Source organism: Sceloporus occidentalis, unplaced genomic scaffold (assembly GCF_023333645.1).
Source record: "Sceloporus occidentalis isolate IW3139 unplaced genomic scaffold, rSceOcc1.0.p SCAF_2, whole genome shotgun sequence".
Taxonomy (NCBI): Eukaryota; Metazoa; Chordata; class Lepidosauria; order Squamata; family Phrynosomatidae; genus Sceloporus; species Sceloporus occidentalis.
In genome coordinates, this window is record NW_028316982.1 from 147686289 (window position 1) to 147710885 (window position 24597).

General features: G+C 39.3%; 1 protein-coding gene across 2 annotated transcripts in view; it reads left to right on the forward strand.

The window, feature by feature from the left end:
- LOC149319138 (ATP-binding cassette sub-family C member 4-like) overlaps positions 1 to 24597 on the forward strand; it is a 183945-nt gene that overhangs the window by 23875 nt on the left and 135473 nt on the right. For both annotated transcript variants that reach the window (XM_089511171.1, XM_089511170.1), the window contains exons 2-8: positions 2297 to 2407; positions 5500 to 5620; positions 6294 to 6524; positions 13626 to 13715; positions 16565 to 16728; positions 22538 to 22663; positions 23752 to 24001. In XM_089511171.1, the coding sequence (XP_089367297.1) occupies positions 2352 to 2407; positions 5500 to 5620; positions 6294 to 6524; positions 13626 to 13715; positions 16565 to 16728; positions 22538 to 22663; positions 23752 to 24001 (1038 nt within the window). In that variant the 5' untranslated portion in view covers positions 2297 to 2351. The remainder of the gene's footprint in view (positions 1 to 2296; positions 2408 to 5499; positions 5621 to 6293; positions 6525 to 13625; positions 13716 to 16564; positions 16729 to 22537; positions 22664 to 23751; positions 24002 to 24597) is intronic.

Sequence of the window (24597 nt, forward strand, 5' to 3'; positions counted from 1 at the left end):
CATATCATATTTTACTGTTTCCCGAATGTCTTTACAGTTGGATGGTGGAGCATGATATAGAGTAATCTAGACTATTCCGATCTGATCCCAATGAAGATGTGAAAAGTTTTGGACTGCTTGGTCTCACAAGACCTGTCAGTTCTTGATGATGGCATGGTGATAAAGCTAATGACTTCTCCATCTTTTTTCATGTCCCAAATGAAGGACTTCTAAGGATGATAGAAAAAAGTCACATCAACTTCTGTTGAGGTTCATATGTTGCTGGTTCGCAGGAATGGGCAACTCTTTTGAACTGCTTCAATTGACTGCAGTACATTTTCTTTTGAAATCTAGTGCTTTTTTGGGTACTTCTCGACATTCTTACTCTTGTAAATTGTATTTCTGTTTGGTCTGGTTTGCTTTATGGATATTTGGATTTTTTAGTTATTGTTGCAGAGGCTTCCAGCTTCTAGAACCGAAAACTTGGTGCTATTTAAAATTTCCACTCCACTGTTTTTGTTGCTTAAAATGAATCTCTCTTTTCCAGGTAATGTAAAATTAGCAAAATAAAAACAATAACCTGAGAAGTCATGTAGCAGAAATGTAAACACAGTGGTAAAAGTAATACTTGTTAAAGTATCAGTGGTACAGAGAAGCCACAGCACAACAAATTAATCATAAAATGCTTGTGAGAGCAAAGAGTTGTTTGTTCCCTGTGTGAACTCCACCACCAGGCCATTAACATGTTGTTCCAAAATTACCATATGGTAAAAAGATTTTAATGTACTGTGAATGACCCTTCAGCAAAGCTTTTCCAGCAAATACAGTGCTACCTCGGGTTACGAAATTAATTCGTTCCGCGGCGCCGTTCGTAACCCGATACATTTCGCAACCCGAAAAGGCTTTCCGTTAGTGCTGGAAAGCCGCTAGCCGTGCTTCGCATTTAAATTTCGCGCCGAAATGAATTTCGTAACCCGAAAAATCTTTCGTTACCCGGAACAGTTTTTTCCAATCTAACTTTTTCGTACCCCGGAAATTTCGTAACGCGATCAATTCGTATCCCGGGGTACCACTGTATAAAAGAACAGGGAGGCTCATGTGGCTAGAGACAATCCTGCAGAAACTCTGGTACTTGTAATGCTATTAGTTGAATAAACTAGAAACTGAGAATATGTGGGCCTCCAGATGTTGTTGAACTACAGTTTCCATTAGTCCTATCCAACATACACAATAGCAAATGATTACAGGAGTTACTGTCCAAGAACATCTGGGTGGTAACACATCTTCTTTCCCTGGTCTAGAGCATTACAAACATTTAATCAATCAGTTACTAGATATGATGTATTTCTGTTTATAGCCCACTCTTATTTACACACTATAATGAATAGCTTTGCTGTTCGCATTCTTACCAAACTTTATAATAGTTGTGGAATGAACTATCTCCCAAGAGGCTGGAATCAGCTTTCCATCCTAGAGCCTATCACGGTCTGCATCATCCCTAAAAATATCATAAGAGGAAAAATATAAACCTGGAGCCTTTTCACTCTGCATACAGGTTGAATCCTCCTTATAATACTTGGGACTAAAAGTGTTTTTGGATTTTGGAATATTTGCATATAAATAATGAGATATCTTGGAGATGGGACCCAAGTCTAAACATGGAATTCATTTATGTTTTGTACGCACCCTATAAACATAGCCTGAAGGTAATTTTGGACCTAATACTTTAAATAATTTTTGTGCATGAAACAAAGTTTGTGTACACTAAACTATCAAAAGCAGAGGTGTCCGTTTCTGAGCCATCCATGCGAGCAGTTTTGGGCTTTGGAATATTTCAGATTTCAGAATTCTGGATAAAGGAAACTTTATGCTATGATTGCAATTTAACTGCCATGGCTGTATCCTATGGAATTCTAGAATTTGTAGTGTGGTGAGGCACCAGAGGACCTCCCTGGTTGAGAATTCAGAAGGCCCCTCCCTCAACTGCAAATCCCATGATTATATAGGACAGAACCATGGCACTTAAAGTGTAATCATAGCGCTGTAATTATGCAGTGCAAAAGGGTGCCAGGAGTGGCCAGGATTCAATTTCTTTTTATTTTTGTGGCTTGTGGTTAAAATCCTCATTTAAATTAAGGGAGAGAGAACATAAGTGTGTAGGGTGTTTCTAGGATCTGGAAAAATAGCCAGGAGGATTTACATGTGACCCGTGAACCTCACTTGGACCACCCCTCTTGCAGAGAAACTTGTCAGAAAGATTCCTTCTTTGCATGTGACCTACTAGGATTGATTTTAAAATGTTTTATTATTCAAACAGGTGGCTGAATCCATTGTTTGTTATTGGTCATAAACGAAAACTAGAAGAAGATGATATGTATCAAGTACTCACGGAAGATTCCTCTAAGGTGCTGGGGGAGGAGTTGCAGTGGTGAGTAAATAACAGTGTATAAACGATAGTGATTTGGTTTTTCTGCCTTTCTAGTTTGTACCATTGCAAAATTAATTCCTCTGTCTAAAGATTTCTGAAGAGTACGAAGGGAAAATTTTGCATTTCCAGTTTCTTGCCGTGTCTGGGCTTTTGCATGCTGTGCATTAAAGTGCTTGCTACGGGGCAGACTTTAGGTTCTTATGTGTAAAAAAATCTGGCTTGTGCATGTGTAAAAAAATCTGGCTTTTAGATTTCTTCCAGAATCAGTGTGTCATTAGTTCTGTATGAGTCTTCTCACTGCACATCAGCTCTGTATGCAAGGAAGGAAGTGGTGTTGCGTGCTTTAGATCTTTCTTCCTTAATATTTATCTGTGTGAACTACACCTTTCTCTGAGGTGAACCACAAATTTCCTTCCTCTGTAGAGCTCCTCTTATGATTTTCACAACTGTGTTTCATTTAAAGTTCTGAAATTTAAAGGGTGACAAGAAGGTGGGTGGAGAGCCAGTGTAGTGTAGATTATACTGTAACTCTAGAGAGCAGGGTTTGAATTCCCGTTGGGCCATGAAAACCCACTGAGTGACCTTGGGCAAGTCATAGTCTCATAGCCTCAGAGGATGGCAATGGCAAACCCCGTCTTAAGAAACTTGCCAAGAAAAGCCTGTGATAGGTTCACCTTAAAGTCACCATAAATCAGAAATTACTTGAAAGCAAAGAACACAATATACCAAGAGGGTGGATTGGATGGATTGAGCTGGTGTGCTCATCTCCTTTCCTCTCTGTGCATGGACTGCATACAGTGGAAGGAACACACAAATAAAGTTTTTGAACTATAATTAAACTGATTTTCAGCTTCTTTGAAAATCATTAAAAAAATGTTGATTTCTGTCCATGCATATAAGCATCACATACCTTCACATCTGAAGGCCATGTGGAGATTTGGCTATCTAGGTAGGGGTAGCAATCTAGGACAGTCAGATTTGCTCAATATCATTAAAATCTTTGCTAAATTTTTAGTTACGTAGATTCTGGCCAGTAGATTCTACATCTCTCTCTTTTGAATATTTTGTGGTTGGTATTAATGACTTTTCAAGTGTCTTTTTAAATGACTATCCCATGCATACTTTAAAATATTGCTTATTTTAATTTTTTTCTCCCTTCCTGCCAATAAAAGATTTCATGGTTATTTTTGAAAATTAAATCCTCCCTGTATTCTACAATGAGCTCATGTTACCCCTGTATTCTGAGGTGATGTAGTCCAGATACCGATCTACTGCTTCACTAGGACTTCCTCCTTGGTGCAGTTTGAAGGCATGTTAGTCTAACAGAACTAGTCTGTTGTTCTTATTTGCTTTCTTTTCTCTTTTCTCTCACGGTGGCTTCCTCTTGGTTTTTGGAGGTTAGTTCAAGGATAAGCCATAGCAAATGATTCCAATTGAAGATTTCTGTTTCCACTGAGTGCAGGAGTCAGTGAGTCTGCCCCCATTTGTACTATGCCTTTTATGCGGCTTTCAGCTTATGCTGAAAGCTGCATGATGGGAGAACAGTGGTGCGCCTGCCTGTGGTGCGCATGCCATGTCACACGCCATGCACAAGCCCCATTATTTTCAATGGGGCTTGAGCATACACGCAATTTAATAATAATAATAATAATAATAATAATAATAATAATAGTTTATTTTTATCCCGTTTTTCCAATGTGATCAAAGCGGCATACAGAATATCAATAAAATACATTACAATCCATAAAACCAATACACAGGATTAAAAAGAACAATACTCAGCCAGCTGAGTAGGGGAATCCAAAAACATTACAAGAGTCGTGCCAGGTGGAGGGTGAAAACCATATGATCAACAGTCATGGGGGGAAAGCTTGGGAAAAGAAGAAGGTCTTAAGATTCTTCTTAAAAAGATCCAAAGAAGTGGTGGAGTGGAGCTCATCAGGGAGATTGTTCCATATTTTTGGGGCCAAGATGGAGAAGGCCCGTTGTGAGGTCCTCACATAACGTGCATTTGGGACCTCCAACAAATTTTTCCCTGCCGACCTGAGTGTGCGGGACGGATTATATGGGGAGAGGCGGTCCTCCAAGTACCCTGGGCCCAAGCCATTTAGGGCTTTATAGGTAATAACCAACACCTTGTATTGAGCCCGGAAGCAAACAGGCAGCCAATGAAGATCTGTCAAGATAGGTGTTATATGGTCTGACCTGGAACCTCCAGCGACCAATCTAGCTGCCATATTTTGCACTAATTGAAGCTTCCGGGTTTGGTACAAGGGTTGCCCCATGTAGAGCGCATTGCAGAAGTCCAATCGAGAGGTTACCAGAGCATGTACTACAGTTTCAAGGTCCCTCCGGTCCAGATAGGGGCGCAGTTGGCGTTATCAGCTGAAATTGATAACAAGCGCTCCTGACCGTTGCATCCACCTGAGATGACAGGTGGAGCGACGAGTCCAGGGGCACACCCAAACTGTGAACTGAGTCCTTCAAGGAGAGCGTGACTCCATTCAGGACAGGGTGGCGAATCTCACTACCCGGACCCGGGGAACCTATCACCAGTACTTCGGTTTTCTCTGGATTCAGACTGAGTTTGTTTTCCCTCATCCAGCCCATTACCGACTCCAAGCAGGCATCCAGAGGAGAGATGCCATCCCTAGTCACTGCATCAGTCGGAGACACAGAGAAGCAGATCTGGGTGTCATCAGCGTACTGATAACACCGCGCCCCGTGTCTCCGGATGATCTCTCCCAGCAGTTTTTGCCTTATGCGGAGGGGTCCAGAACAGATCCCTGCAAAACGCAAGAGCGCACTATAGTTTATAATGAAATTGGCTTAATTTTATATAATCATCTTATTTTTGGGTGAATAACAAATGAATAATATATATGGAAAAGAAAGTTAGTCTTTTATTGCTACCCACACAAATTCTTTTGTTTTGAATGCTTCTTCAGTTGATGAATCAACTGCAACCATGGATTGACAATTCTGGATTTTTCACTTATTTTTTTTCTCCTCTCCCTGTTCCTTGTCCCTGAATCTGTCCCAGGATTCTTCTGTATCTTTAATTCTTTTGTTGTTTTTTTTAAATCTTACAGGTACTGGGAGAAAGAGGTTCAGAAGGCTAAAAAAGAAGCAAGAATGCCACATTTAACCAAAGCAATTATGCTGTGCTACTGGAAATCATACTTAATGTTGGGATTTTTCACATTGATTGAGGTAAGAGACCAGATGTGATGGGCTGCAAGAGAACTGTAAGCAGGAATGCAGAGAATGGTTGTGTACCCCAGTCCACTTTCTTTGTCCCTTTCTGCCTACTTCTCCTTTTTGTATAGTGAAACTCCTGTACAAACAAAAGATGGCAAATGCTCTTGGGCCTGGCTTACAGCAGCTGCTAATGTTTGGTTGTGTGAGTCAGGGACAGGGAGCCTTTGACTTTACAGATGTTTTGGACTACAGTTGTCCAGTAGTCTGTAGTTTTGGGAGGTGAGATCCAAAACATGTGGATTGCCTCCCCTATGATTCTATGATTCTAACCAACTTTAAAGCGGGGTTTGGAAGCTTAGGCCCAGAATTTGTTCCTCTTGAGGTGCCTATCTGTCCCTTTATTATTTTTCCAGATTACAATAACCCCCATTTCCATGACACCATCATTTGTTGGCTTCCCAGCTTTTATGCATGTCTTTCTTCATATCAGGTTAGTTATCTGGTAAACAATGGATAAAATATTCTGATCTTTGCTAAGGAAGGTATTTCCACTTTTGACAAAAATTAAAATGACAGAATAATGGGGTGTATGGAAGGAGTTCATTGCAGTGATTCTACTTTCTTAAAAGCTCCCCTCCCTTTTCTTCTTCCTTGTCGTCTTCCTCTTGCTCCTCTTCATCTTCAGGAAACATTCCATGTTATTCAGCCAGTGTTGCTGGGAATGATGATTGCTTATTTTGAAAACATTGACTCCCTCGATGATCATGTCCATGCTTTGAAATATGCCTACATCTCTGCAGCAGCCTTATCTGCATGTACCTTCGTTTTGGCCATCTCTCATCACCTGTATTTTTACCATGTACAACGTGCTGGCATGAAGCTGAGAGTAGCCATGTGCCATATGATTTATCGCAAGGTAGGTAATACATTTTCTGAACAAACAGGACACTTAAATATGCAGGCTCTTGTACTTTTAAAACCAATGTGTGAGATGTCTACCTTAGCCATGTAAATTACAGGAGAGTTTAAATATATGGTTGTTTGTGAAAAAAATGTTTGGATTACACTCAAAATGTATATTGGTTTGCACTGGATCTCAATTCTGATTTAGGAGCAGATTACAAAAAAATTAATTTTTGAGGGAAAACAGCAAGCTATGGAAATGTTGGTAGCCATTGTGCGCAGCTTCTCCCTCCTACAGTATACAAGCACATGTGAAAAGAGGCTAGGCCAAGGTTGTCGATTCAGGATTCTCCCAGGCCCAGAGGTTTCTGAGCCAAAATCTGAGAACCAGGGATTGCCCTTAGTGATGTCATGGAAATCTTAGCTAAAGATGTTGTTCCTCGATCAAGGTGAAATGTGGGGATTATTCCTTCTCACTTATTTAGAGGGAAAACAAGGAATATTTGACCTAACATACTTGCACGCTGCTCAGCTGTGGGCAAGTCATACTCTCTCAGCCTCAGAGGAAGGCAAAAGCAAATCCTTTTGAACAAATGTTGCCAAGAAAACTCCATGACAGGTTTACCATGAAGTTGCCTTGATGACTTTTTAAAAAAAATGTTATAATTTTATTTCATATTTTAAACATATACAATCCATAACATTTCTCTCTCTCTCTCTCTCTCTCTCACACACACACACACACACACTTACATTCTAATACATTATATCTAAATATATTTTATATACCACTTCAGTGCTCCCCCTTCTCTGGATGATTTGATGACTTGAAGGCACACAACACACACACTTGCTTTTAGCCAGAAAGTGCCTGCAGAGCAGAGTTGAGAGTGAGTCCTGGCACCACAATGATTGAGAAGGAAGGAGAAGCTAACTAAGTAAAAACATAGATGTCCCTGGAGAGTCTTTATAAGTTGCAGCAACCAGTCAGTGAAACTTTGCAGATTGTAGCAAGCAGCTGCTCTGCCAGCTGACTTGGAGATGTGCACACAGTCCTTTCCACTTGCCTGGAGCTGAACCCACCAAAGCTGCACCCTTGTCTCCTCTTGGAGCTGACCCATAAAAACTGGAGGCCTAGAGATCTGGCATTCTTAAAAGAGAAAAAAGTGGAAAGATAGAGGTCAGAGATGGAGAGTGAAGACGTAGAAGTGGTAGTAGGCTAATATGCCTGCTTCCTGTGAAATCGTCAGCCTCAGAGAAAGGCAAACAGGAGCTTATTGTTTGACATGGTAGTCCTGTCTTTTTTGTTTTTTGTTGCAATATGACCTACCTAGCTAGTGCTGTGTTATTAACCTTCAACATACATTTGTGCCTTTCCTGGTTTATGGTGTTAAGGCAAAGATGGCAACATGATCAGTAGGTTCATTTAAAGGTGTGTGTGTGTGTGTGTGTGTGTGTGTGTATCCCCTATGTTTGAGGTGAGGATGATGTCAGTTTCCTGGGCGGTGTAGACTCTGTCAGTTTACTGTGTTGACATTTTTGTGATAGTTTAAAGTCAAACAAAATATGTTGCTTGAAGTAAATATTATGTTAAAAGGCTTCTTCTTGTTTGTTAAATATGTCGGTGTTTAAAGGAATGTTCATGTTTTGTAACAGCAGATACACATTTAGAAACAATAAGGAACAGAGGGGTGTTTGTAGGATGGTAACTAAGTACAGTAGACTTTTGCAATTTGCATTTCATACATAACCATTGCATTTGGAGGATCATTTACTTGAGCCTGAGTGTCACATAAGTTAAAATTTAAGCCTGAGAATTACTTTATTTCAGTTTAGGAAAGAGTATTCTTACCTTGGGGTCAGACAAGGCTGCATCTTATCGCCCTCCCTGTTCGACTTATTTGCAGAACATGTCGTAAGAAAAGCAGGCTTGGACATAGAAGAAGGGGGAGTGAAAATAGGAGGAAGGAATATTAACAATCTAAGATACGTAGATGACACCATAATATTAGCAGAAAACCTCACAGGTCTGGAACAACCACTGAGAAAGATCAAGGAAGAAAGTGCAAGTGCAGGCTTATTGCTGAACATAAAGAAAATAAAAATAATGACCACGGTGAATCTATACAAATTCAACCTAGACAATGAGTTGGTCTTTCCGTCCCACCACCATCACAAGCACAGTTGGTGGTGACATGAAAGAAGGCCTTTTCCATGGCTGCCCCCAGACTCTGGAACTCCCTTTCCAGGAGGCCAGAATGCCCCCCTCTTTGTTGTCCTTCCACTGGCAGGCTAAGACCTTCCTGTTCAGACAGGCACTTAAAACAGAAGGGTTTAAGAGCCTCTAGGGCTGAAGGGCAAGGTATACGTACAATAAATAAATAAATAAATAAATATTTTAAAGTATTTTTAAACACTCTTATCCTTTTAACTATATTGTATTCTTTTACATGCAATCTGTTTTAATGGTGCAATAATTCTGTTTTAATGTAACACTTTGCTATGTTTTTAATTGTACTGTTTTTAATCTTGTAAGCTGCTCTGAATCCCAGTTTTGGGGAAAGGGCGGGAAATAAATAAATAATAAAATAGAAATAGTAAAAGTATTCAACATTGCCAGGAGCAGGGACTACAGCCCAGAAATCAGAAGAAAATTAAGAATGGGAGAGCAGCTATGAAAGAACTAGAAAAGATCCTAAAATTCAAAGATATACAAATGAGGACAAAAGTTAGAATCATACAAGCCACTGTATTCCCTATAACCATGCATGGATGTGAGAGCTGAACAGTTAAGAAAGCAGATAGGAAGAAAATCCATTCATTGGAGATGTGGTGCAGGAGACGAGTGCTGAGGATCTCATGGACAGCCAAAAGGACAAACAAATGGGTCGTAGAGCAGATCAAGACTGAAATCTCCCTGGAAGCCAAGATAAAGATTTTCACACCTGGCTCCAGCGCTGCTAAAATCTCCTCTAAATGACCCTAAAAAGTGGGGAAAGAGCCTGCGTCTAAAAGCCAGGCATGGTTCCTGAATCGCCATGGAAATGTGCCTCCCTCCGGAGGCCTGGGAAGCCGGCGCGCGTGCTCTGGGGCCACCGGCTTCTCAGGCCTCTGGAGGCCTGGGAAGCCGGTGCGCGCGTGCATGGCCGGCTGCCAGCTTCTAAGGAGGAGGGGTAGCCTTATACAGTGAGTATAGGCTAAAGCCTAGATTTTTGTTGTAAAATTTGGGGGTTGTCTTATACGCCTGGTCGTCTTATATGCCGGAAAATACGGTAATCATCATTATCCATTAAGCATACCTATAAACAGCTACTGGACAGCAATACCTCAAAACCTAAAACAAACAAACCAGGAACCTGAAAAGAGTGAATTGTGTGGAGAAATTGCCTCCTTGGATGGCCTGGAAGGCAAGTACTAGAAGATGTTCCTCAGCTGTTTGTCCGGCTGCGCTGACAATATTTGTACAATACACCACTGGATCAATCTGCACAATAAGAAGATTTAGTTTCAAAGAATTGCAAGCATTGCTATGAGATCAGTACAGACAGTGAATCTGTACTAATTTTTTGTCCTTCATTTTATGCAAAACAAATTTATCCAAAAGCAGCAGGCCTCAAAATGTATGTTCTTCTTTTATATTCTATTATGGTATATGTAGGAACTTAAGACCTACATACGTACAGTGTAGAACAGGATAAAGGAACACAAGCTTTTACAATGCAGTTTTATAGTCTCTGGCATTGCATCTGTGGTGAGAAAAATGTATTCTGGCTTCTCAGTTATAGTTAAGCCAGAAGTAAGAGACTAAATTTTGTGAACAGCTTCTCCTCCATGGTGCTGGAGCAGAAATAAAGAGGAAAAATAAAAGTAAAGCGATAGTATCAATAACATTATTATTAATATTTTAATCACTTTCTCCTTTCAACTTGATAGGCAAAATCTACTCTTCTACACTATAAAATGTGAACAAAAACAATATGATATTTTAAAAGTCACTGCAAAAAAACCTTCTTTGTGTTTGTTTTTAAAAATGCTTTGTTTACTTTTTGTCTATATACTATAATAATTTAAAATAAGTGACAGGTTCTTTCTAGTACCCATTTTTACTTGTGTTAATAAATTCAGGGTTTGTTCTTCAGGATAATCTGATAACCAGAGAATCTCACAGTATTCTCAAAGGATCATAGGTCACTTGATCCTTGATTTGCTATATTGTTATGGCCATTTCCACCCTAAATCTTTTTATACGTGTCTGAAAATTGATGTCTTTTGGAGGGGTTTCTTCAGTGTTCCACTGAAATGGGAAAAACACTGTGGGAGGATATGGGAGAGGGCCACCTCTGGCACCAAGTTAAAACATGGCTTTTTATAAAAGCCTTCAGGGCCTAACTACTTTTATCCAATTTGGACATGTGCTGTGGTTTGCAGTATTTCAACACAATTGTACTTTGTTTCAAATTGTTTTGTTCTAAGTGACAAGTGGCTTATTTTGCTTTTAGTCTTTTATTTGTACTGTTTTGAGTTGTGAAGCTTAAAGTGAACTTGAAGTGAACTGATGGAAAGTGAACTCTTTTGAGATGTGGTGCTGGAGAGGAGTGCTGGGGATGCTGGGGATAGCCAAGAAGATGGATGGATGTGTTCTTCAGCAGATTAAACATGGGATTTCCATGGTGGCCAGGATGGCTGTGTTGGGACTATCGTATTTTGGCCACATCATGAGAGGGCATGAATCATTGGAAAAAGCAAGAGTGCTGGGTGGAGAGGGCAGCGGAGGGATGGGAAGGCCATGTGCCGGATGGATGGACTCAATAGGACAGGCCATGGGCCTGAGCCTGCAGGACCTGCACAGAGCTGTAGAGGATCAGGGGTGTGTGTCTTAGAGAAGTCTTATCTACAGGGTCACCATGAGTCAGGGTCAATGTGAGGGCAGTTAACAACAAGCGGTTTTAAACTGATGCTATTGTACACTGGCCTGAGGTCTTCAGATTGAGGGCAAGATATAAATATTTAAATAAATAAGTAGCCATCATATATTAATGTTATTTTGTCTCTGGAGATAAATTAGAATAATAAGCAAAGTAAAGGCAGGCCGGATGGTGCACCTGAAAGTAGCAGTTCACAGGCTGCATCTTCCCATATCCAGAATTCCAAATTCTGAAATACTCCAAAATCCAAAATTATCCACATGGGTGGATGAGATAGTGACATCTTTGCTTCCTGATGGCTCTATATTCACAAATTGCATTTCATGCACAAAAAACTGAAAATATTATGAATAAAATTACCTTCAAGCAAGTATAAGGTTTATACGAAAATAAATGGATTTCACATTCCAAATCTAAGATATCTCATTATCTGTATGCAAATATTCCAAAAGCCAATATATAATCCAAAAATCAAAACACTTCTTGTCTCAAGCATTTTGGATAAGCTGGCAGTGTATGTTACCAGTGGTCTTCTGCAGAGGAATGTGATTTCATCGATCTCTCTTTCATACCTCAATTTGGAGACAAGATCAACTTAAAACTTATATTTGTTCTCTGTTGAGTGCGAATTATTAGAATCCATTGGGCTGGGATTGTCTCAAAGAAGAAAACCTGGGCCAGAATCTTTCTTATGTACTGTGATAATCAGCTCTCCCTATATCTGGGCAAGACAGCTGCATGGCATGGTCTGTCCTTTTGGTAAACAAAGGTTTAATGATATGGTAGGTTAGGTTACATTTATTAGAGTCAGCATTATGGAGCAGCAACAGAGATCATGGGAGAGAATTTCCTGGTGGGAATAATTAGCTTGTGACAACTCTGAAATCTTTGAGATGCTTTCAAGATGAGAGGTTACAAAACACAGTACCACAAGGCATGAGAGAGACTATTGAGACTGATAGAGAAGTAGGGGAGGTGTTGTTTGTCTCACTATCCCTAGGGAAGTTTGGTTGTGGGCTGGGCAAAGTGGTCCAGACTCCCAGCTTCCCACAAACATCCAAAGACCTAGAATATCATCTGTATCGTGAGTAGAATAGGGTTGTTTAGCTAGTCACATTACGGTTTATGTTTTCTTTCTAACGTGGCTGATTATGTCTTAGACGTGAAAGCCTTCGATTTCACATATGTTTTAGACTGTTCTTTTTTTAAAAAAAACTTGTAAGTACTCCTGTGTAATGCTTGACAGAAGATGCTTCCATGTACAAGATACCCTTTGCTAATATAAGGTTGCTTACTTAGAATAAAAGCTGTCCTTTAGATCTCCTTTCTTTTCCACTTCCTCTCCACGTGTTCTCATCTCCCACAGGAGGGGGAAGAGAAAGTCTCTGCACAGTCAAAAGTTGGAAAAAGAGCAGACAAAACCCTGCAGTGATTTCCCACTAGGTCACTGAGTGTTGGGATGCATTTATAGATGGTAGCCTACCTGAGCAGGATCCAGTCTGTTACATGTACTGTGTTCTTCCTTGTGTGCTGTGGTTGCACGTTGGTTCTGATCAACTGGTTTATCTTTATTTTATTACTGGATTTATTGGATGTATATCTTGATTTTCTCCCAAAATGGGAGAAAAGTTATTTTTCCAGTATCTTAGGCCCCATACAGACAGGCCAAAATAAAGCTGCTTCAGGTCACTTTGGAGGTATGCTGTTTAAATGATGCATGTGTCTTAAGAGTCTGGAAGCCACGCCAAAGCCACAATCCAGTCCTAAAGATTAGAGCACAGCTTTGGTGCAGCTTCCAGACTCTTAGAACATATGCATCATTTAAACAGCATACCTCGAAAGTGACCCGAAGCAGCTTTATTTTGGCCTGTCTGTATGGGACCTTAGATTCCTGCCCAGCCTCTGTGTCGACAGCCTTCTAGGATCCCCATCTTTGTTTTTTCTTTCAGCTGTAATTCATTGCCCTTTACTACCCCTTAACTAATCTTGGGCCATGATTCTTGATGTGTAAGTAAATGATCTTATCTTCTTACATTGTTCACAAAAAAGGTGATGCTTGACTGTTGCAGATAAAAAATGTGAACTGTCAACTTTTAAAATCATGGCTTCAACAGTCTGGAAAATAATGTGACTAAAATACTGCTGTACAATCTAACTTCCATGCACTTTCCCCTTTCCTTCCTTTTCAGGCACTTCGTCTGAGCAATACAGCCATGGGAAAAACTACAACAGGTCAAATTGTAAACCTTTTGTCAAATGATGTGAATAAATTTGATCAGGTAAGCTCTATTAATACTCACCTTTGTTTGTGGATGATTTAACCAGAGTTCATTTGGAAAATAGTTTATGTTTCTTGGACACACAGGATGAGTTAATGATTTTTTTTTAGCTTTCCCTATGTGTAAGTGCAAAATAAAATAATAGATGTGACTCAAACAAATTGTGGTCTTAAAGAATCCTTCCTTGGATGCATCATGGACTTCAATGGAGTATGAATTCCAAGCAGCTGAAGGGTGTTTGACTTGTGGTAAGAGAGATAATTTACAGACCAGTCTAAAGAAGGGTCTGTGGTTGGTAAATTTTGCTCATATGCCTGTGTTGCTTTTTGAAAAGGCTGAGTGCTGTAAAAATATCCCGGTTTATGAAAACTTCTGCAATTCCTCCAAGGTTGATACAGTGGTAAATGGAGCATATGCAGCTGGTAATATATTGGATAGGCTCTTAGACTGAAGCAGATGTGAATTAATAGTGCATGACCATGCCATAAACGTACAAATAGCACTTGGGACAGTATGGCCAGCCATGGTGGCTTGGGACTCTTAGCGCTATATTCCAAAAAAGTAACTGCTCCAAGTATGAGTAGTTAGTCATCTTCTGATTTCATAGTGGTGAATACTGTACTTTGCTTTGTTTTGTGTCATGCTTTATGGGCAAGTTGTGAACTGATTGCTTTTCAAAACTCTCAGTGCATATTCATTCTTCCTAGCCTACTGAGAAGGCATTATTAGTATACTGTCAGAGCAGTATGCCAGGTAATGTTATGAGGCTACCTCAGGTGTCTTAATAAAAAAGATGGGACATCAGGAAGATGCAGTCTTCTGAACTTTGGGGGGCCTTGTTGTTCAGACCCAGGAAGTACCTTGAAGGCTATAGGGAGGAAATACTGCCTTGTCTGATTACCAGCCACAAATTGTTTTAGGCAGCCCACTTCAGGTGGACATCTCCTTTTTGTCACAGCTAAATCCTTCACTAGGGACTAGAAAGACATAGGAGGAAAACAATATTTATCATGGCTGCAAAGAACTGGCAAGATGCATGATCCCCCTCCCTAGTCTTTCTACACACCATATTTTACTGCTTTCTTTAAACAAGTTTTTAACTGACAGATTTAACTTTGGGTGCAAGAGACTGAAAACCAAAGAAAAACCTTTTCCTGAATGGCCTTCTGAGTGGATGTTCCATAGCTGGGGAACTCCCTTTGAAGGTTGGCTAGGCTGATCAGCTCCCTTTTGTCCTACCCTCACAGACAAAGACGTTTATGTTCCCATACACTTTCGAATAAAGCTCTTAATGGATATGTGCTGTACTTCATTATTGGATCCTAGACTGAGCCATTAAGTGGTTATGTCTGAAATGCATTTGAAAACAGATCACACACACAGAAAAAGAGACAATCAACATCATTTGAAACAGGTACTTTGTCTGTTTGGGAAGGTTTTTATATATTGCTCCCAGTATTTATGTATTTTTTTAAACTTAGTACAGGGCCTGCAAGGGAGGTCCAAAAATCCATGGGGGACCTAAATTTTCTGCAAGTACTGCATTTGTGTGTTTTTTGCATGCTGTCCTTGCTTTCTTTTTTCCTCTTCTGTTTTCCAGACAGATAGTCCATAATGTTAATTTTACCTTAAAACAATGCCAGTATACACAATATACACAAATAGGCTTATCTCAAGCTGTTCTAGTCCCAGGTAAAATGAGCAGAGGGGATACTGACTTCCATATTTGCAACTGGGGTGTGTTGTTTCTTTAGCCCTTGTGGCGCAGTGGTTCAATGCCTGTACTGCAGCCACTCACTCACAAACCATAAGGTTGAGAATTCAATACCAGAATTCAATCAGGGACATAGCCGGGGGGGGGGGGGGTCCGTGGAGTCCGGACCCCCCCCTTCCATTAGATATAATGAATGGTGTGTGCTGCTGCACTGCTGCACCCAAGCCCCATTATAATCGTGGCACTTAGTCTGGACCCCCCCCTTCCCCAAAATCCTGGCTACGTCCCTGCAGGGATCCTTCTGGGTTCGCTACAATGAGTACCCAGATTGTTGGGGGCAATTAACTTACACTTTATAAACTGCTTAAGGAGTGCTTAAGCAGTATAGAAATGTACTTGCTATTGCTATTACTATTGCTATTTAGGTAAACCGTAGAAATGCTTGTTGTGCAAATGTAGCAATGAAGAATGTCCAACTATGTTCTATAGTTAGACATTTAGCACTGAAGGATGATATCACTGCTGTGTATCTAGCTATAAGAACCTAGCTAGATGCTTCTTTACAGTGTCCCTTCATTGCAACCTTGGATGAATCACTGTTCACCAGCCAGTAAATGGCCTTGTTTGGTATGCTGTAGCTAAACTGGGTATTGGGGGTTGGAGAGTTGCAGGAAGGGTATGTGATGTAAGCCCACCTGGTGGAACTTTATACCTTTACATCTTCCTATTCCTCTTAACTATTAAAGGTATAGGCTTTAGTAACTATTAAAGATAAAGACATCTGTCCCATATTCAACATGTCAATCCTAAAAGAGAATGAATAGTTTATTGTTCAGTGGGTCAGTTTGTATACCTGCTGCTGGTGCTGCTGTCCTGATTCTCTCCATGTAATAATCCTTTTGGCTTTTATGGAACTGCAGAGGATCTCTCATAAGTGGCCTTTTCTTTCCTGTAATCCCATATAGATGCATGTAAAAACTGACGTGTATTAGTTCATGCAGGACTGTTTCCTTGAGTCACAAATATATCTACAATACAATATGATCATGTGCAAGAGTTTGCAATCACTAACTAACCACGATTTTCAATTAATGCTAAAAGATTTAATTTCATGTGCATTTTTATCTTTTTGTAGGTGACTATTTTCTTGCACTATTTATGGGCTGCACCCCTTCAAGCAATAGTTATAACTGTACTTCTTTGGCTTGAAATTGGCCCGGCATGCCTTGCAGGGATGGCAGTTCTGATTATTCTGCTTCCTGTGCAAACCTTCATTGGGAGGCTGTTCTCCTCTCTGAGGTAAGAAGCTTGGATATCCTCTATTTTTATTTGTTTCAGAATGCTGAGAAGACTCAATTACATTTCCATATCAGTGCTGCTCCAAGAGCGACTGTGATTTAGTTTCATATTTTGTTAAAATTTTGTGAAAAAAGGCTCCAAGTGACAAATCCTCTCAAACTTACAAAAATGTATGTTCCCTTACACAGACGGTTGTACCTTTTTGGTCATGGTGTAAACCTGTATTTATTTGAAGGTTGTGGAAGCAAAGTTGAATATGCAATACTTTTGCACATGTGGAGACTTTGTTCCTTGCATTTGCAGATCGTCATTTTTCATTGACGTTGTGCATTTCACATTCCTTTGCACAGTTGTGCAATTCATTAATGCTCAATTGTCCCATAACTCCATCAGTGTAAGCTTGCACCCTGTCCCCTTGGTGATGGATCTTGGGCATTGCTTTTGCTGTTCCAGACAATGGAAGTACTTTCAGTTGCAGGGTCGGTTATGCCTTTTTCCTATTCCACATGGCCTTTTCTTACCTGACCTCTAAAATATTAAAGATTTTGAATTTCTGAGTGATGGTAGTCCAAGGCTCCTGGCTATACAAATGATCAGTGTGATGTGGCACCAAAAGTAGGGTGGATTTGATATAAATCAATTTAATTTAAATCACGATTTAAATCACTAATAAGAAATACTTGATTTAATGATGTGAGTACATATTGTGTAATACATATTTTACACAACTCAGAGTTACTGAAGACTCATTCTTGCTGGTATATGGTGGTGCATGCACACAGGCCGCATGCACAGGGGCGCCCCCCCATTCAAGCCTATGGGCTTGAATATTCGTGAGCCTCTGGCTTCGTGAGGGGTCCGGAATGGATCCCTGGGAAAATGGGGGGCCAACTGTATATCAAAAAATACTGATTGGTTATACTATTGGAAACATACCACAAATAGATGATTTTGAAATCATTGTGAAGTGAACTATCTCCAGTTTAATAGGTTAATCATTCATATTTGGACAACTTTTCTGCTGTACATTATTGGAAGGTGAAAGATAATCATTACCTTAATAACATAACAACAATTTAAATAGTTTAATTTAACCAAAACAATAATCCACAGACATGCAGTGTATTCTGCTCAAAAGGTTTCACTTTCATCTATTCCCCTTCCAGTCTGCCAACAATCTATTCATTGATTGTTTTGAAATTTAGCACTTAAAAGGTAAGGGTTTAAGAACAATGGGATTGTGATCTCTGCAGACAAAAAAAAAACAAACCCACACTTTTGAGAACTGTAAAACCAAGCATCTATTGTAATATCCTCTAGATAGAAAAAATGCCTAATAATCTTACAGAAACCTTTGGAAGAGCATGGCATTGTGAATGCATTAATGGAATTCATTTACCAAAAAATTTAAACATGGTATGAATATACATTCTCATGCAACTTAACTTAAGACTAATCCCAGTTTCATGATGAATAACCTTTGGACCATAATGTATGTTAAGTAGAAAACTATCTTGAGATAGATTTTTCCTCAAAAAGCATTTAATTTTTTAAATTTTTTTCCAATTTAAAACATCCAGTTTAATTTTTAAAAAATCATTTTTTTAAATTAAAAAAATGATTTTTGTACGCCCTCTAAAGAAGTGTGTGTAGTAATGAAGGCTCCTTGTCACTTGGTTAATAAAAGAAAAACGCAATGGAAGTTGATATGAGCAGGAAAAAAGAGACTTTCCTCAGCTTGAAAAAGTGATCTTAAGGCTAACTGCTATCAATATTTTTGAAGTAATCATCTCACCTTAGCCTAAAACCAGTTATTCATCCCAGCTGGACTTTACTCTGTTCTTACTGGGCATAACAGTTGAATTTAGGTCATTATCATTTTTGTGGTTGCTGTTAACTGCTGTCAAGTCAATTTTGACTTTTGAGTAAGTCCTCCTATCATCAAGAACTCTGCTCAGGTCTTGCAGACACAAGGCTATGGTTTTCTTGATTGAGTCTATCCACCTGGAATGTGGTCTTCCTCTTTTCATACTACCTTCTATCTTACCAAGCACTATCTCCTTTTCTAGTGAGTCATGTCTTCTCATGATAGATAGGGTCAGAGTATGATAGTGCCAGTTTAGTCATCTTGGCTTTAGTCCTACAGGCTTATTTTGCTCTAGGACCTATTGTTTTTTATCATATTAGTAGAAATTTGGAAGTATTCTCTTCACTAGAATTAGAGAATCTTCACTGGAAATAAACACTGTGGAAAGAATGAGATAAGTTTTCAGAAACTGCACCTGAATGATGCAGTATTTTCATATATTTTTTAGAAAAGATAAGTAATTATAGATTCGACTCTACATCTGTGGGCTAGTAAGACCTCTGAGTAAACAGAATTTTTTTTTGTATTAGCTAGCATCATCCCATCACCAGTTATATAACATTTTATTTTCTTCTTGTTTTAAAAACATACAACATGTCTTCAACTGTTTGGCAGGCTCAAGGCAGTTTGGAAACTATTTTTAACATTAATTTTGTTACATTACTGCATGCACCGCACCCTTTTCTTAAATTGCTGAGGGCACTTTTATTCTTTCCCACATCTCGGAGACCCAGATAGGCTGAAAGATAGTAACTATTTTTGTTTTATGGCTGAGTATTGGGTCAGTATTCTGCATACTATATCATCCTGCTTTCTAATCAGTAAAGAGAATAATAAAAGTACTGTATATACTCATGTATAAGTTTAGAAATTTCAGTCAAAAAAATTGACCCCCAAAAAACCTGAGTCGACTTATCCATGGGTCGATGTAAATACTGTACTTTAACTCTTATGAAAAAAAGAACCATCTTCTGCTGAAACACATGAGTGTAATCTGTCCTGAAAGCACTGTCCCCCCCAGTCTCTCATCCTTCCAGCCTTTAGGATGAGCACAAACAGTTATGCATGCTGGAATTTTGTAAGTTCTTTGGCATTGTTTTCCTTTGATCTATCATTTGGTTCCTTTGTTACTTGCCCCTACATTTTATGCTTGACTCATATCAAAATCAATAATTTTGGTTTATGGAAAAGCTCACTGATCAATCTAGAAGTTTGCAGGGGTGGAATCTTCCTCTGCTTTTTGAAGAACAATGGTCCCCATTTATATCTTATCTCAATAACATTGGAGCAGAAGTGGGTCTTCCTTTGTAATATGATTCCATTTTGATGATCGAACTGGTGCAAAGAAGGTATCTCTGTGTTCTGAGTCCATCACCGCTTTGATCTAATTAGGAAAAGCGGTATATAAATAAACATTATTATTATTATTATTATTATTATTATTATTATTATCCCTGTTTTTATGTAATGTTGCCCTTTTATATCCCATGTGACCTTGAATCTTTGAAGTTGGTTTTTAAGGATTTGTATTTTTAGCTTGTTTTTGTTTGTATTTGTTATTGTTATTGTTTTCTGCCTTTTTTTGGTAAGAAACAAAATTTATTTTTTAAAAAATCCATAATTTTGGATCCAAACCCTCCCCTCAACTAATATATGAGGTTGACTTATAGTTGTGTAAATGCCATACACAGTGTATCTCACCCAAAACAAATTAAAATGTCTACTTCAGCCAAATCCCTACATTTAAAAAAAAAACCAACCTTTTTTTGTCCACCTTCAAAATCCTGGTAAGGTTGAGTAGTCATGGCAGATATTATTGGAAAGGAAATTCTTAAGTTGTGAAATATTAAACCTGCTCACCTATTTATTACTTTATCTACCTGATGCTGGTTCTTAACTTTCCATATCCTTTTCTATGACAAGCCTCTTTTTAACGGCTTGAGGTCAACAAACAGAATATAAAGTTGGACACTACCCTGTGATGTTCCAGAGGGCATAGTTTACATAAGGATTGGGCAGTTACCACATTGTACTTTTCAGATTATCCCAAGTGTTTAAGGGCTATACCTTTCGTTCTGGAAGAATTTTAATTTTTTGTTTATTAAAAATTAACAGAATGACCTACATGAATGTAAAATAGACTAAAATTTAGATGAATTTAGTTAGAATTAATTCTTCTTTAAATATTATATTTATTAAAATTCTTCCTTTATTAACAATTGAAATCCCACCACTCCATACTTCTTATTGTTAAAATGTGGATTTATATGTAAAAAAACCTATCATGGGGTTTACTTGGAAAGATTTGTTCTTCCTATATGTTCAGAGGAGGTTTGTCATTGCCCCTAAGGCTGAGAGCATGTGGCTTGCCCAAGGTCATCCAGTCGGTTTCATGGTTGATCTGGGAATTGAACCCTGGTGTCCAGAGTCATAGTCCAGCACTCAAACTACCACCCCAGCTCTAAATGAAAGTTAATTATACTTAAATCGACTTTAATGCATATGGTATTGGCAATAATATCAAAATGAGCTGAATGGAACTACACTGTCTATGGTAGTGAGCAACTGTCCCATTGAATGTACTGGGTTTAGTTTTTTTCCCCATTGACTATAGAGCATTTGGTGATTTGACACTGAAGTTCAGTGGCAAATAGCAGTGCCAGTGTTTTTAAAAATGAAAATCCTGAAGGCACAGGAGTATGTGTGCAGAAGAAGGTTTTGGAGGCTGTACACATTCCATACTTTGCCCATCCCCACTTTACAGTTGTCTGGGACCCTTTCCCACTACATACGTATAGTGCTGTGATTCCACTGCCATCACTACAGTCCATGAAATCCTGGGGCTTTTTGTTAATTATGCACTAGAAGAGCTCTCTGGCTGAAAATTCTAAATTTTCCTCCCTAAATTGCCAATCCCATGATTTGGTAGGACATTGCCATGGCAGTTAAAGTAGAATTGCGATTGATATAATTGTGTAGTTTGAAAGGGCCTCTGAACACCCATTTATTCCAGTGAGGAAAAGCAAGGTGTCCTTGAAAAAGGAAAACCAGAAATTCTGGGCAAGGAGCAGGGTGGGTGGTTGAGGTGTGCAAAAATATAAAGGAGGAGAAGCAACAGAATGCTGTTGGTCTAGACCTTAGGAGGTTCACTCATGCAACTTTTGCAGTTTGCTTTGCCATTCCTGGACAATGTTTTGCTGGGAAGTAAGAGTGAGAAGGGACCATGTTACATGTGTACATGAGGGAGCATGGGAAGGCTGAGGCCAGTCAACAAGCTTAACTTCTTTCACTCTGGTCTCTGCCCTTACCTGTTATATAGCATGGGGTTTTAATTTTTAAAGACCATGTGCTATATTTGTGTCACAGCGAAGTAGTATATTAAACCAAGGCCTGAAACAGACGGGTCAAATAGAGCAGCTTCTGTCCACTTTGGGGCATGGTGTTTAGACAACACATACCCTCAAAGTGGCCGGAAGCTGCTCCAAGGCCACCTAAGGCGATTAAATTTACTCCTGTCTGTGGCACATTCAGGCCATGGCAGCAGCTTGCTTTGAGAACAGGCTGCCAGGTCACTGTGGTCCCGGACCGATCGTGGCCAGAGTGGCTTCTGGCCACTCATTCTGGCCCGTCTGCTTCACCACTAAGAGTTAGGAACCCCTTTAAGCCTGTGGGTCAAATTCAATTTCAGAAATTCAAATGCAATTTTGGGAGGTGGTCAAATTCTAGTGATGGGCAGGACCAAAAGCATGTTTAGTTCAGGGTTCCCCACTCATGCACTAAACATTGATAAAATATTATATAAATATATCAGCTGCCTTCACTAGACATATACAAATTGTACATTACTTCTTTATGTCTTGAGGAACCCTGTATCTTAGGGTTGTTTTTTTTTACAAGCCACATATTATCAGTTAATTTTTTTAATGATTGCTTTAATTATAGGAGCAGGACTGCAGCCTTCACAGATGTGAGGATCAGGACCATGAATGAAGTCATAGGTGGAATGCGGATCATAAAGATGTATGCCTGGGAGATGTCATTTGCTGATCTTGTCAGCAGCATCAGAAGGTGATTATGTGGCTCATTGGATGTTATGCTTTAGTAATATTGTCACCTCTAGTGGTTTTAGTAGCCTAAACTGAGTTGGTATCATGTGGCCCTGCAGTTACCAGTAGTTCTAGCCATCGTAGTCAGTGGTGAGGTAGGTTGAAAATTGCAGACCATCAACTTCTGAACTGCAGCAAAATTTTCACCAGCTGAAGATGGTTGACACTGCTCTTGATCAAATGTTTCTAGACCTTTCCATGTGAAATTGACAAAGTAGCCTTATCTGTATCAGTATATTTGACAGGAATGCAGTAAAAGTCGATCCTGTTTTTTGCTCAGAAAAGTGGAAGGGATAGTAGGAAGGAACACAAAGATCTTGTTAAAACAATGATCAAACTTACCAAATTTTAGGCATTACTAGTCAAGATCTAATTTCTCAGTTCTCTGTGACAAGGATGTGAAATATGTGCTTTCACTCTCAAAAAGTGCAAAATGGAATCCATAAAGCAGTTATTTAAATTAAAATCTGAATTTCCTGTTTTCTTATTGGTTATTTAGTAGTAATATCTCTTCCTGTAAGTTGTAATGTAATACTAGTGATGTGTTGTATGAGGAGATGGACAGATATCTTTTTGAAATCTATGAAACACTTTGTGGCAGTATCTTTCAGACTGTTGTTCACTGAAATTTCAAACATTTTTCAAAAATATAACCGTGTTGACAGCACTATAGAAATAAAGCTTAATAATAAATACCTTGTGCCACTATGAAGACTAAAAAATGTATTATGCTGCTTGTTCTAGTTCATCAGATACTTTTAAAGGTGTTTGTTCATCTTACCATGCCCTTCTCTTGCCCTGGGATCTTCACTTCTAAAAACAAACATAAAAATTTAGGCACAAGAAATAAAAGGTTGCCTCTGGTAAGAAATTTGTTCCAGTTATGGTGAGAGACTTCCTAGGTACCTGCTTTTTTTATTGATTTGCCAACTGACTGATAGGTAATGTGGTCTGTAATGGTCATGAAGATTTTTGCACAGTGGATGTTTTGTGTTGATATGAAGATAAAACATGAAAATCGTATATCTCTACATTGTTTTATAATTTCAGAAAGGAGATTTCCCTGGTTCTTAAGAGCTCTTACCTTCGAGGAATGAACTTGGCCTCTTTCTTCATTGCCAGCAAAATAACTATGTTCATGACATTCATGACCTATGTTTTACTTGGCAATATTATCACTGCAAGTCGGGTGTTTGTTGCAGTGTCACTGTACTCTACAGTGAGACTGACAGTCACTCTTTTCTTCCCAGCGGCTGTTGAGAAAGTATCTGAAGCATTGGTCAGCATTCGACGAATCAAGGTAATGATACTCCCACCCTCAGTGATGTCTGCAGATACAGTACATTTATTTGCAACACTAGGAAATAATTCCTGCTGAAAACTTCCTTGATTTGGTTCTCTTAGTGACAATGGTGCAAAACAGAGCAGCTAGCAATGTCGGCATCGGGGCGGAGTGGGGGTATGGTGACTGCACGCTGCATACCCTGACTCCGTCCTGATGCTGACATGACGCCACATACCTGACTGCACAGAGGGAGGCATCACACACTCCTTTGTCACAGTGTTTATATACACTGCACCAAAGAAATGCTGAAAAGCTACCACCACCATGGCAAAGGCAGCTTTTTGTCAGCTCGAAAAGATGCGGTATTTTGCTGTTCTTTTTAGACCCAGCAAAGGACTGGATCAGGGTGTAGTGTGCAGTTGCTGCAGCCCTGATCGGCACTGAAAGGGGTGGTGGGTAGCCACTCCTTTGGGGATGTCTGTCGAGCCCCGATGTTTCTGTTTTCCTCTTTGACAGTTCCTTAATTTACAAAATCCATAGCATCAAATCTTTTGCTTGTAATGACTGGACATATAAGTAAGAATAATTTTTGTTAACTTTATTTCAATGCT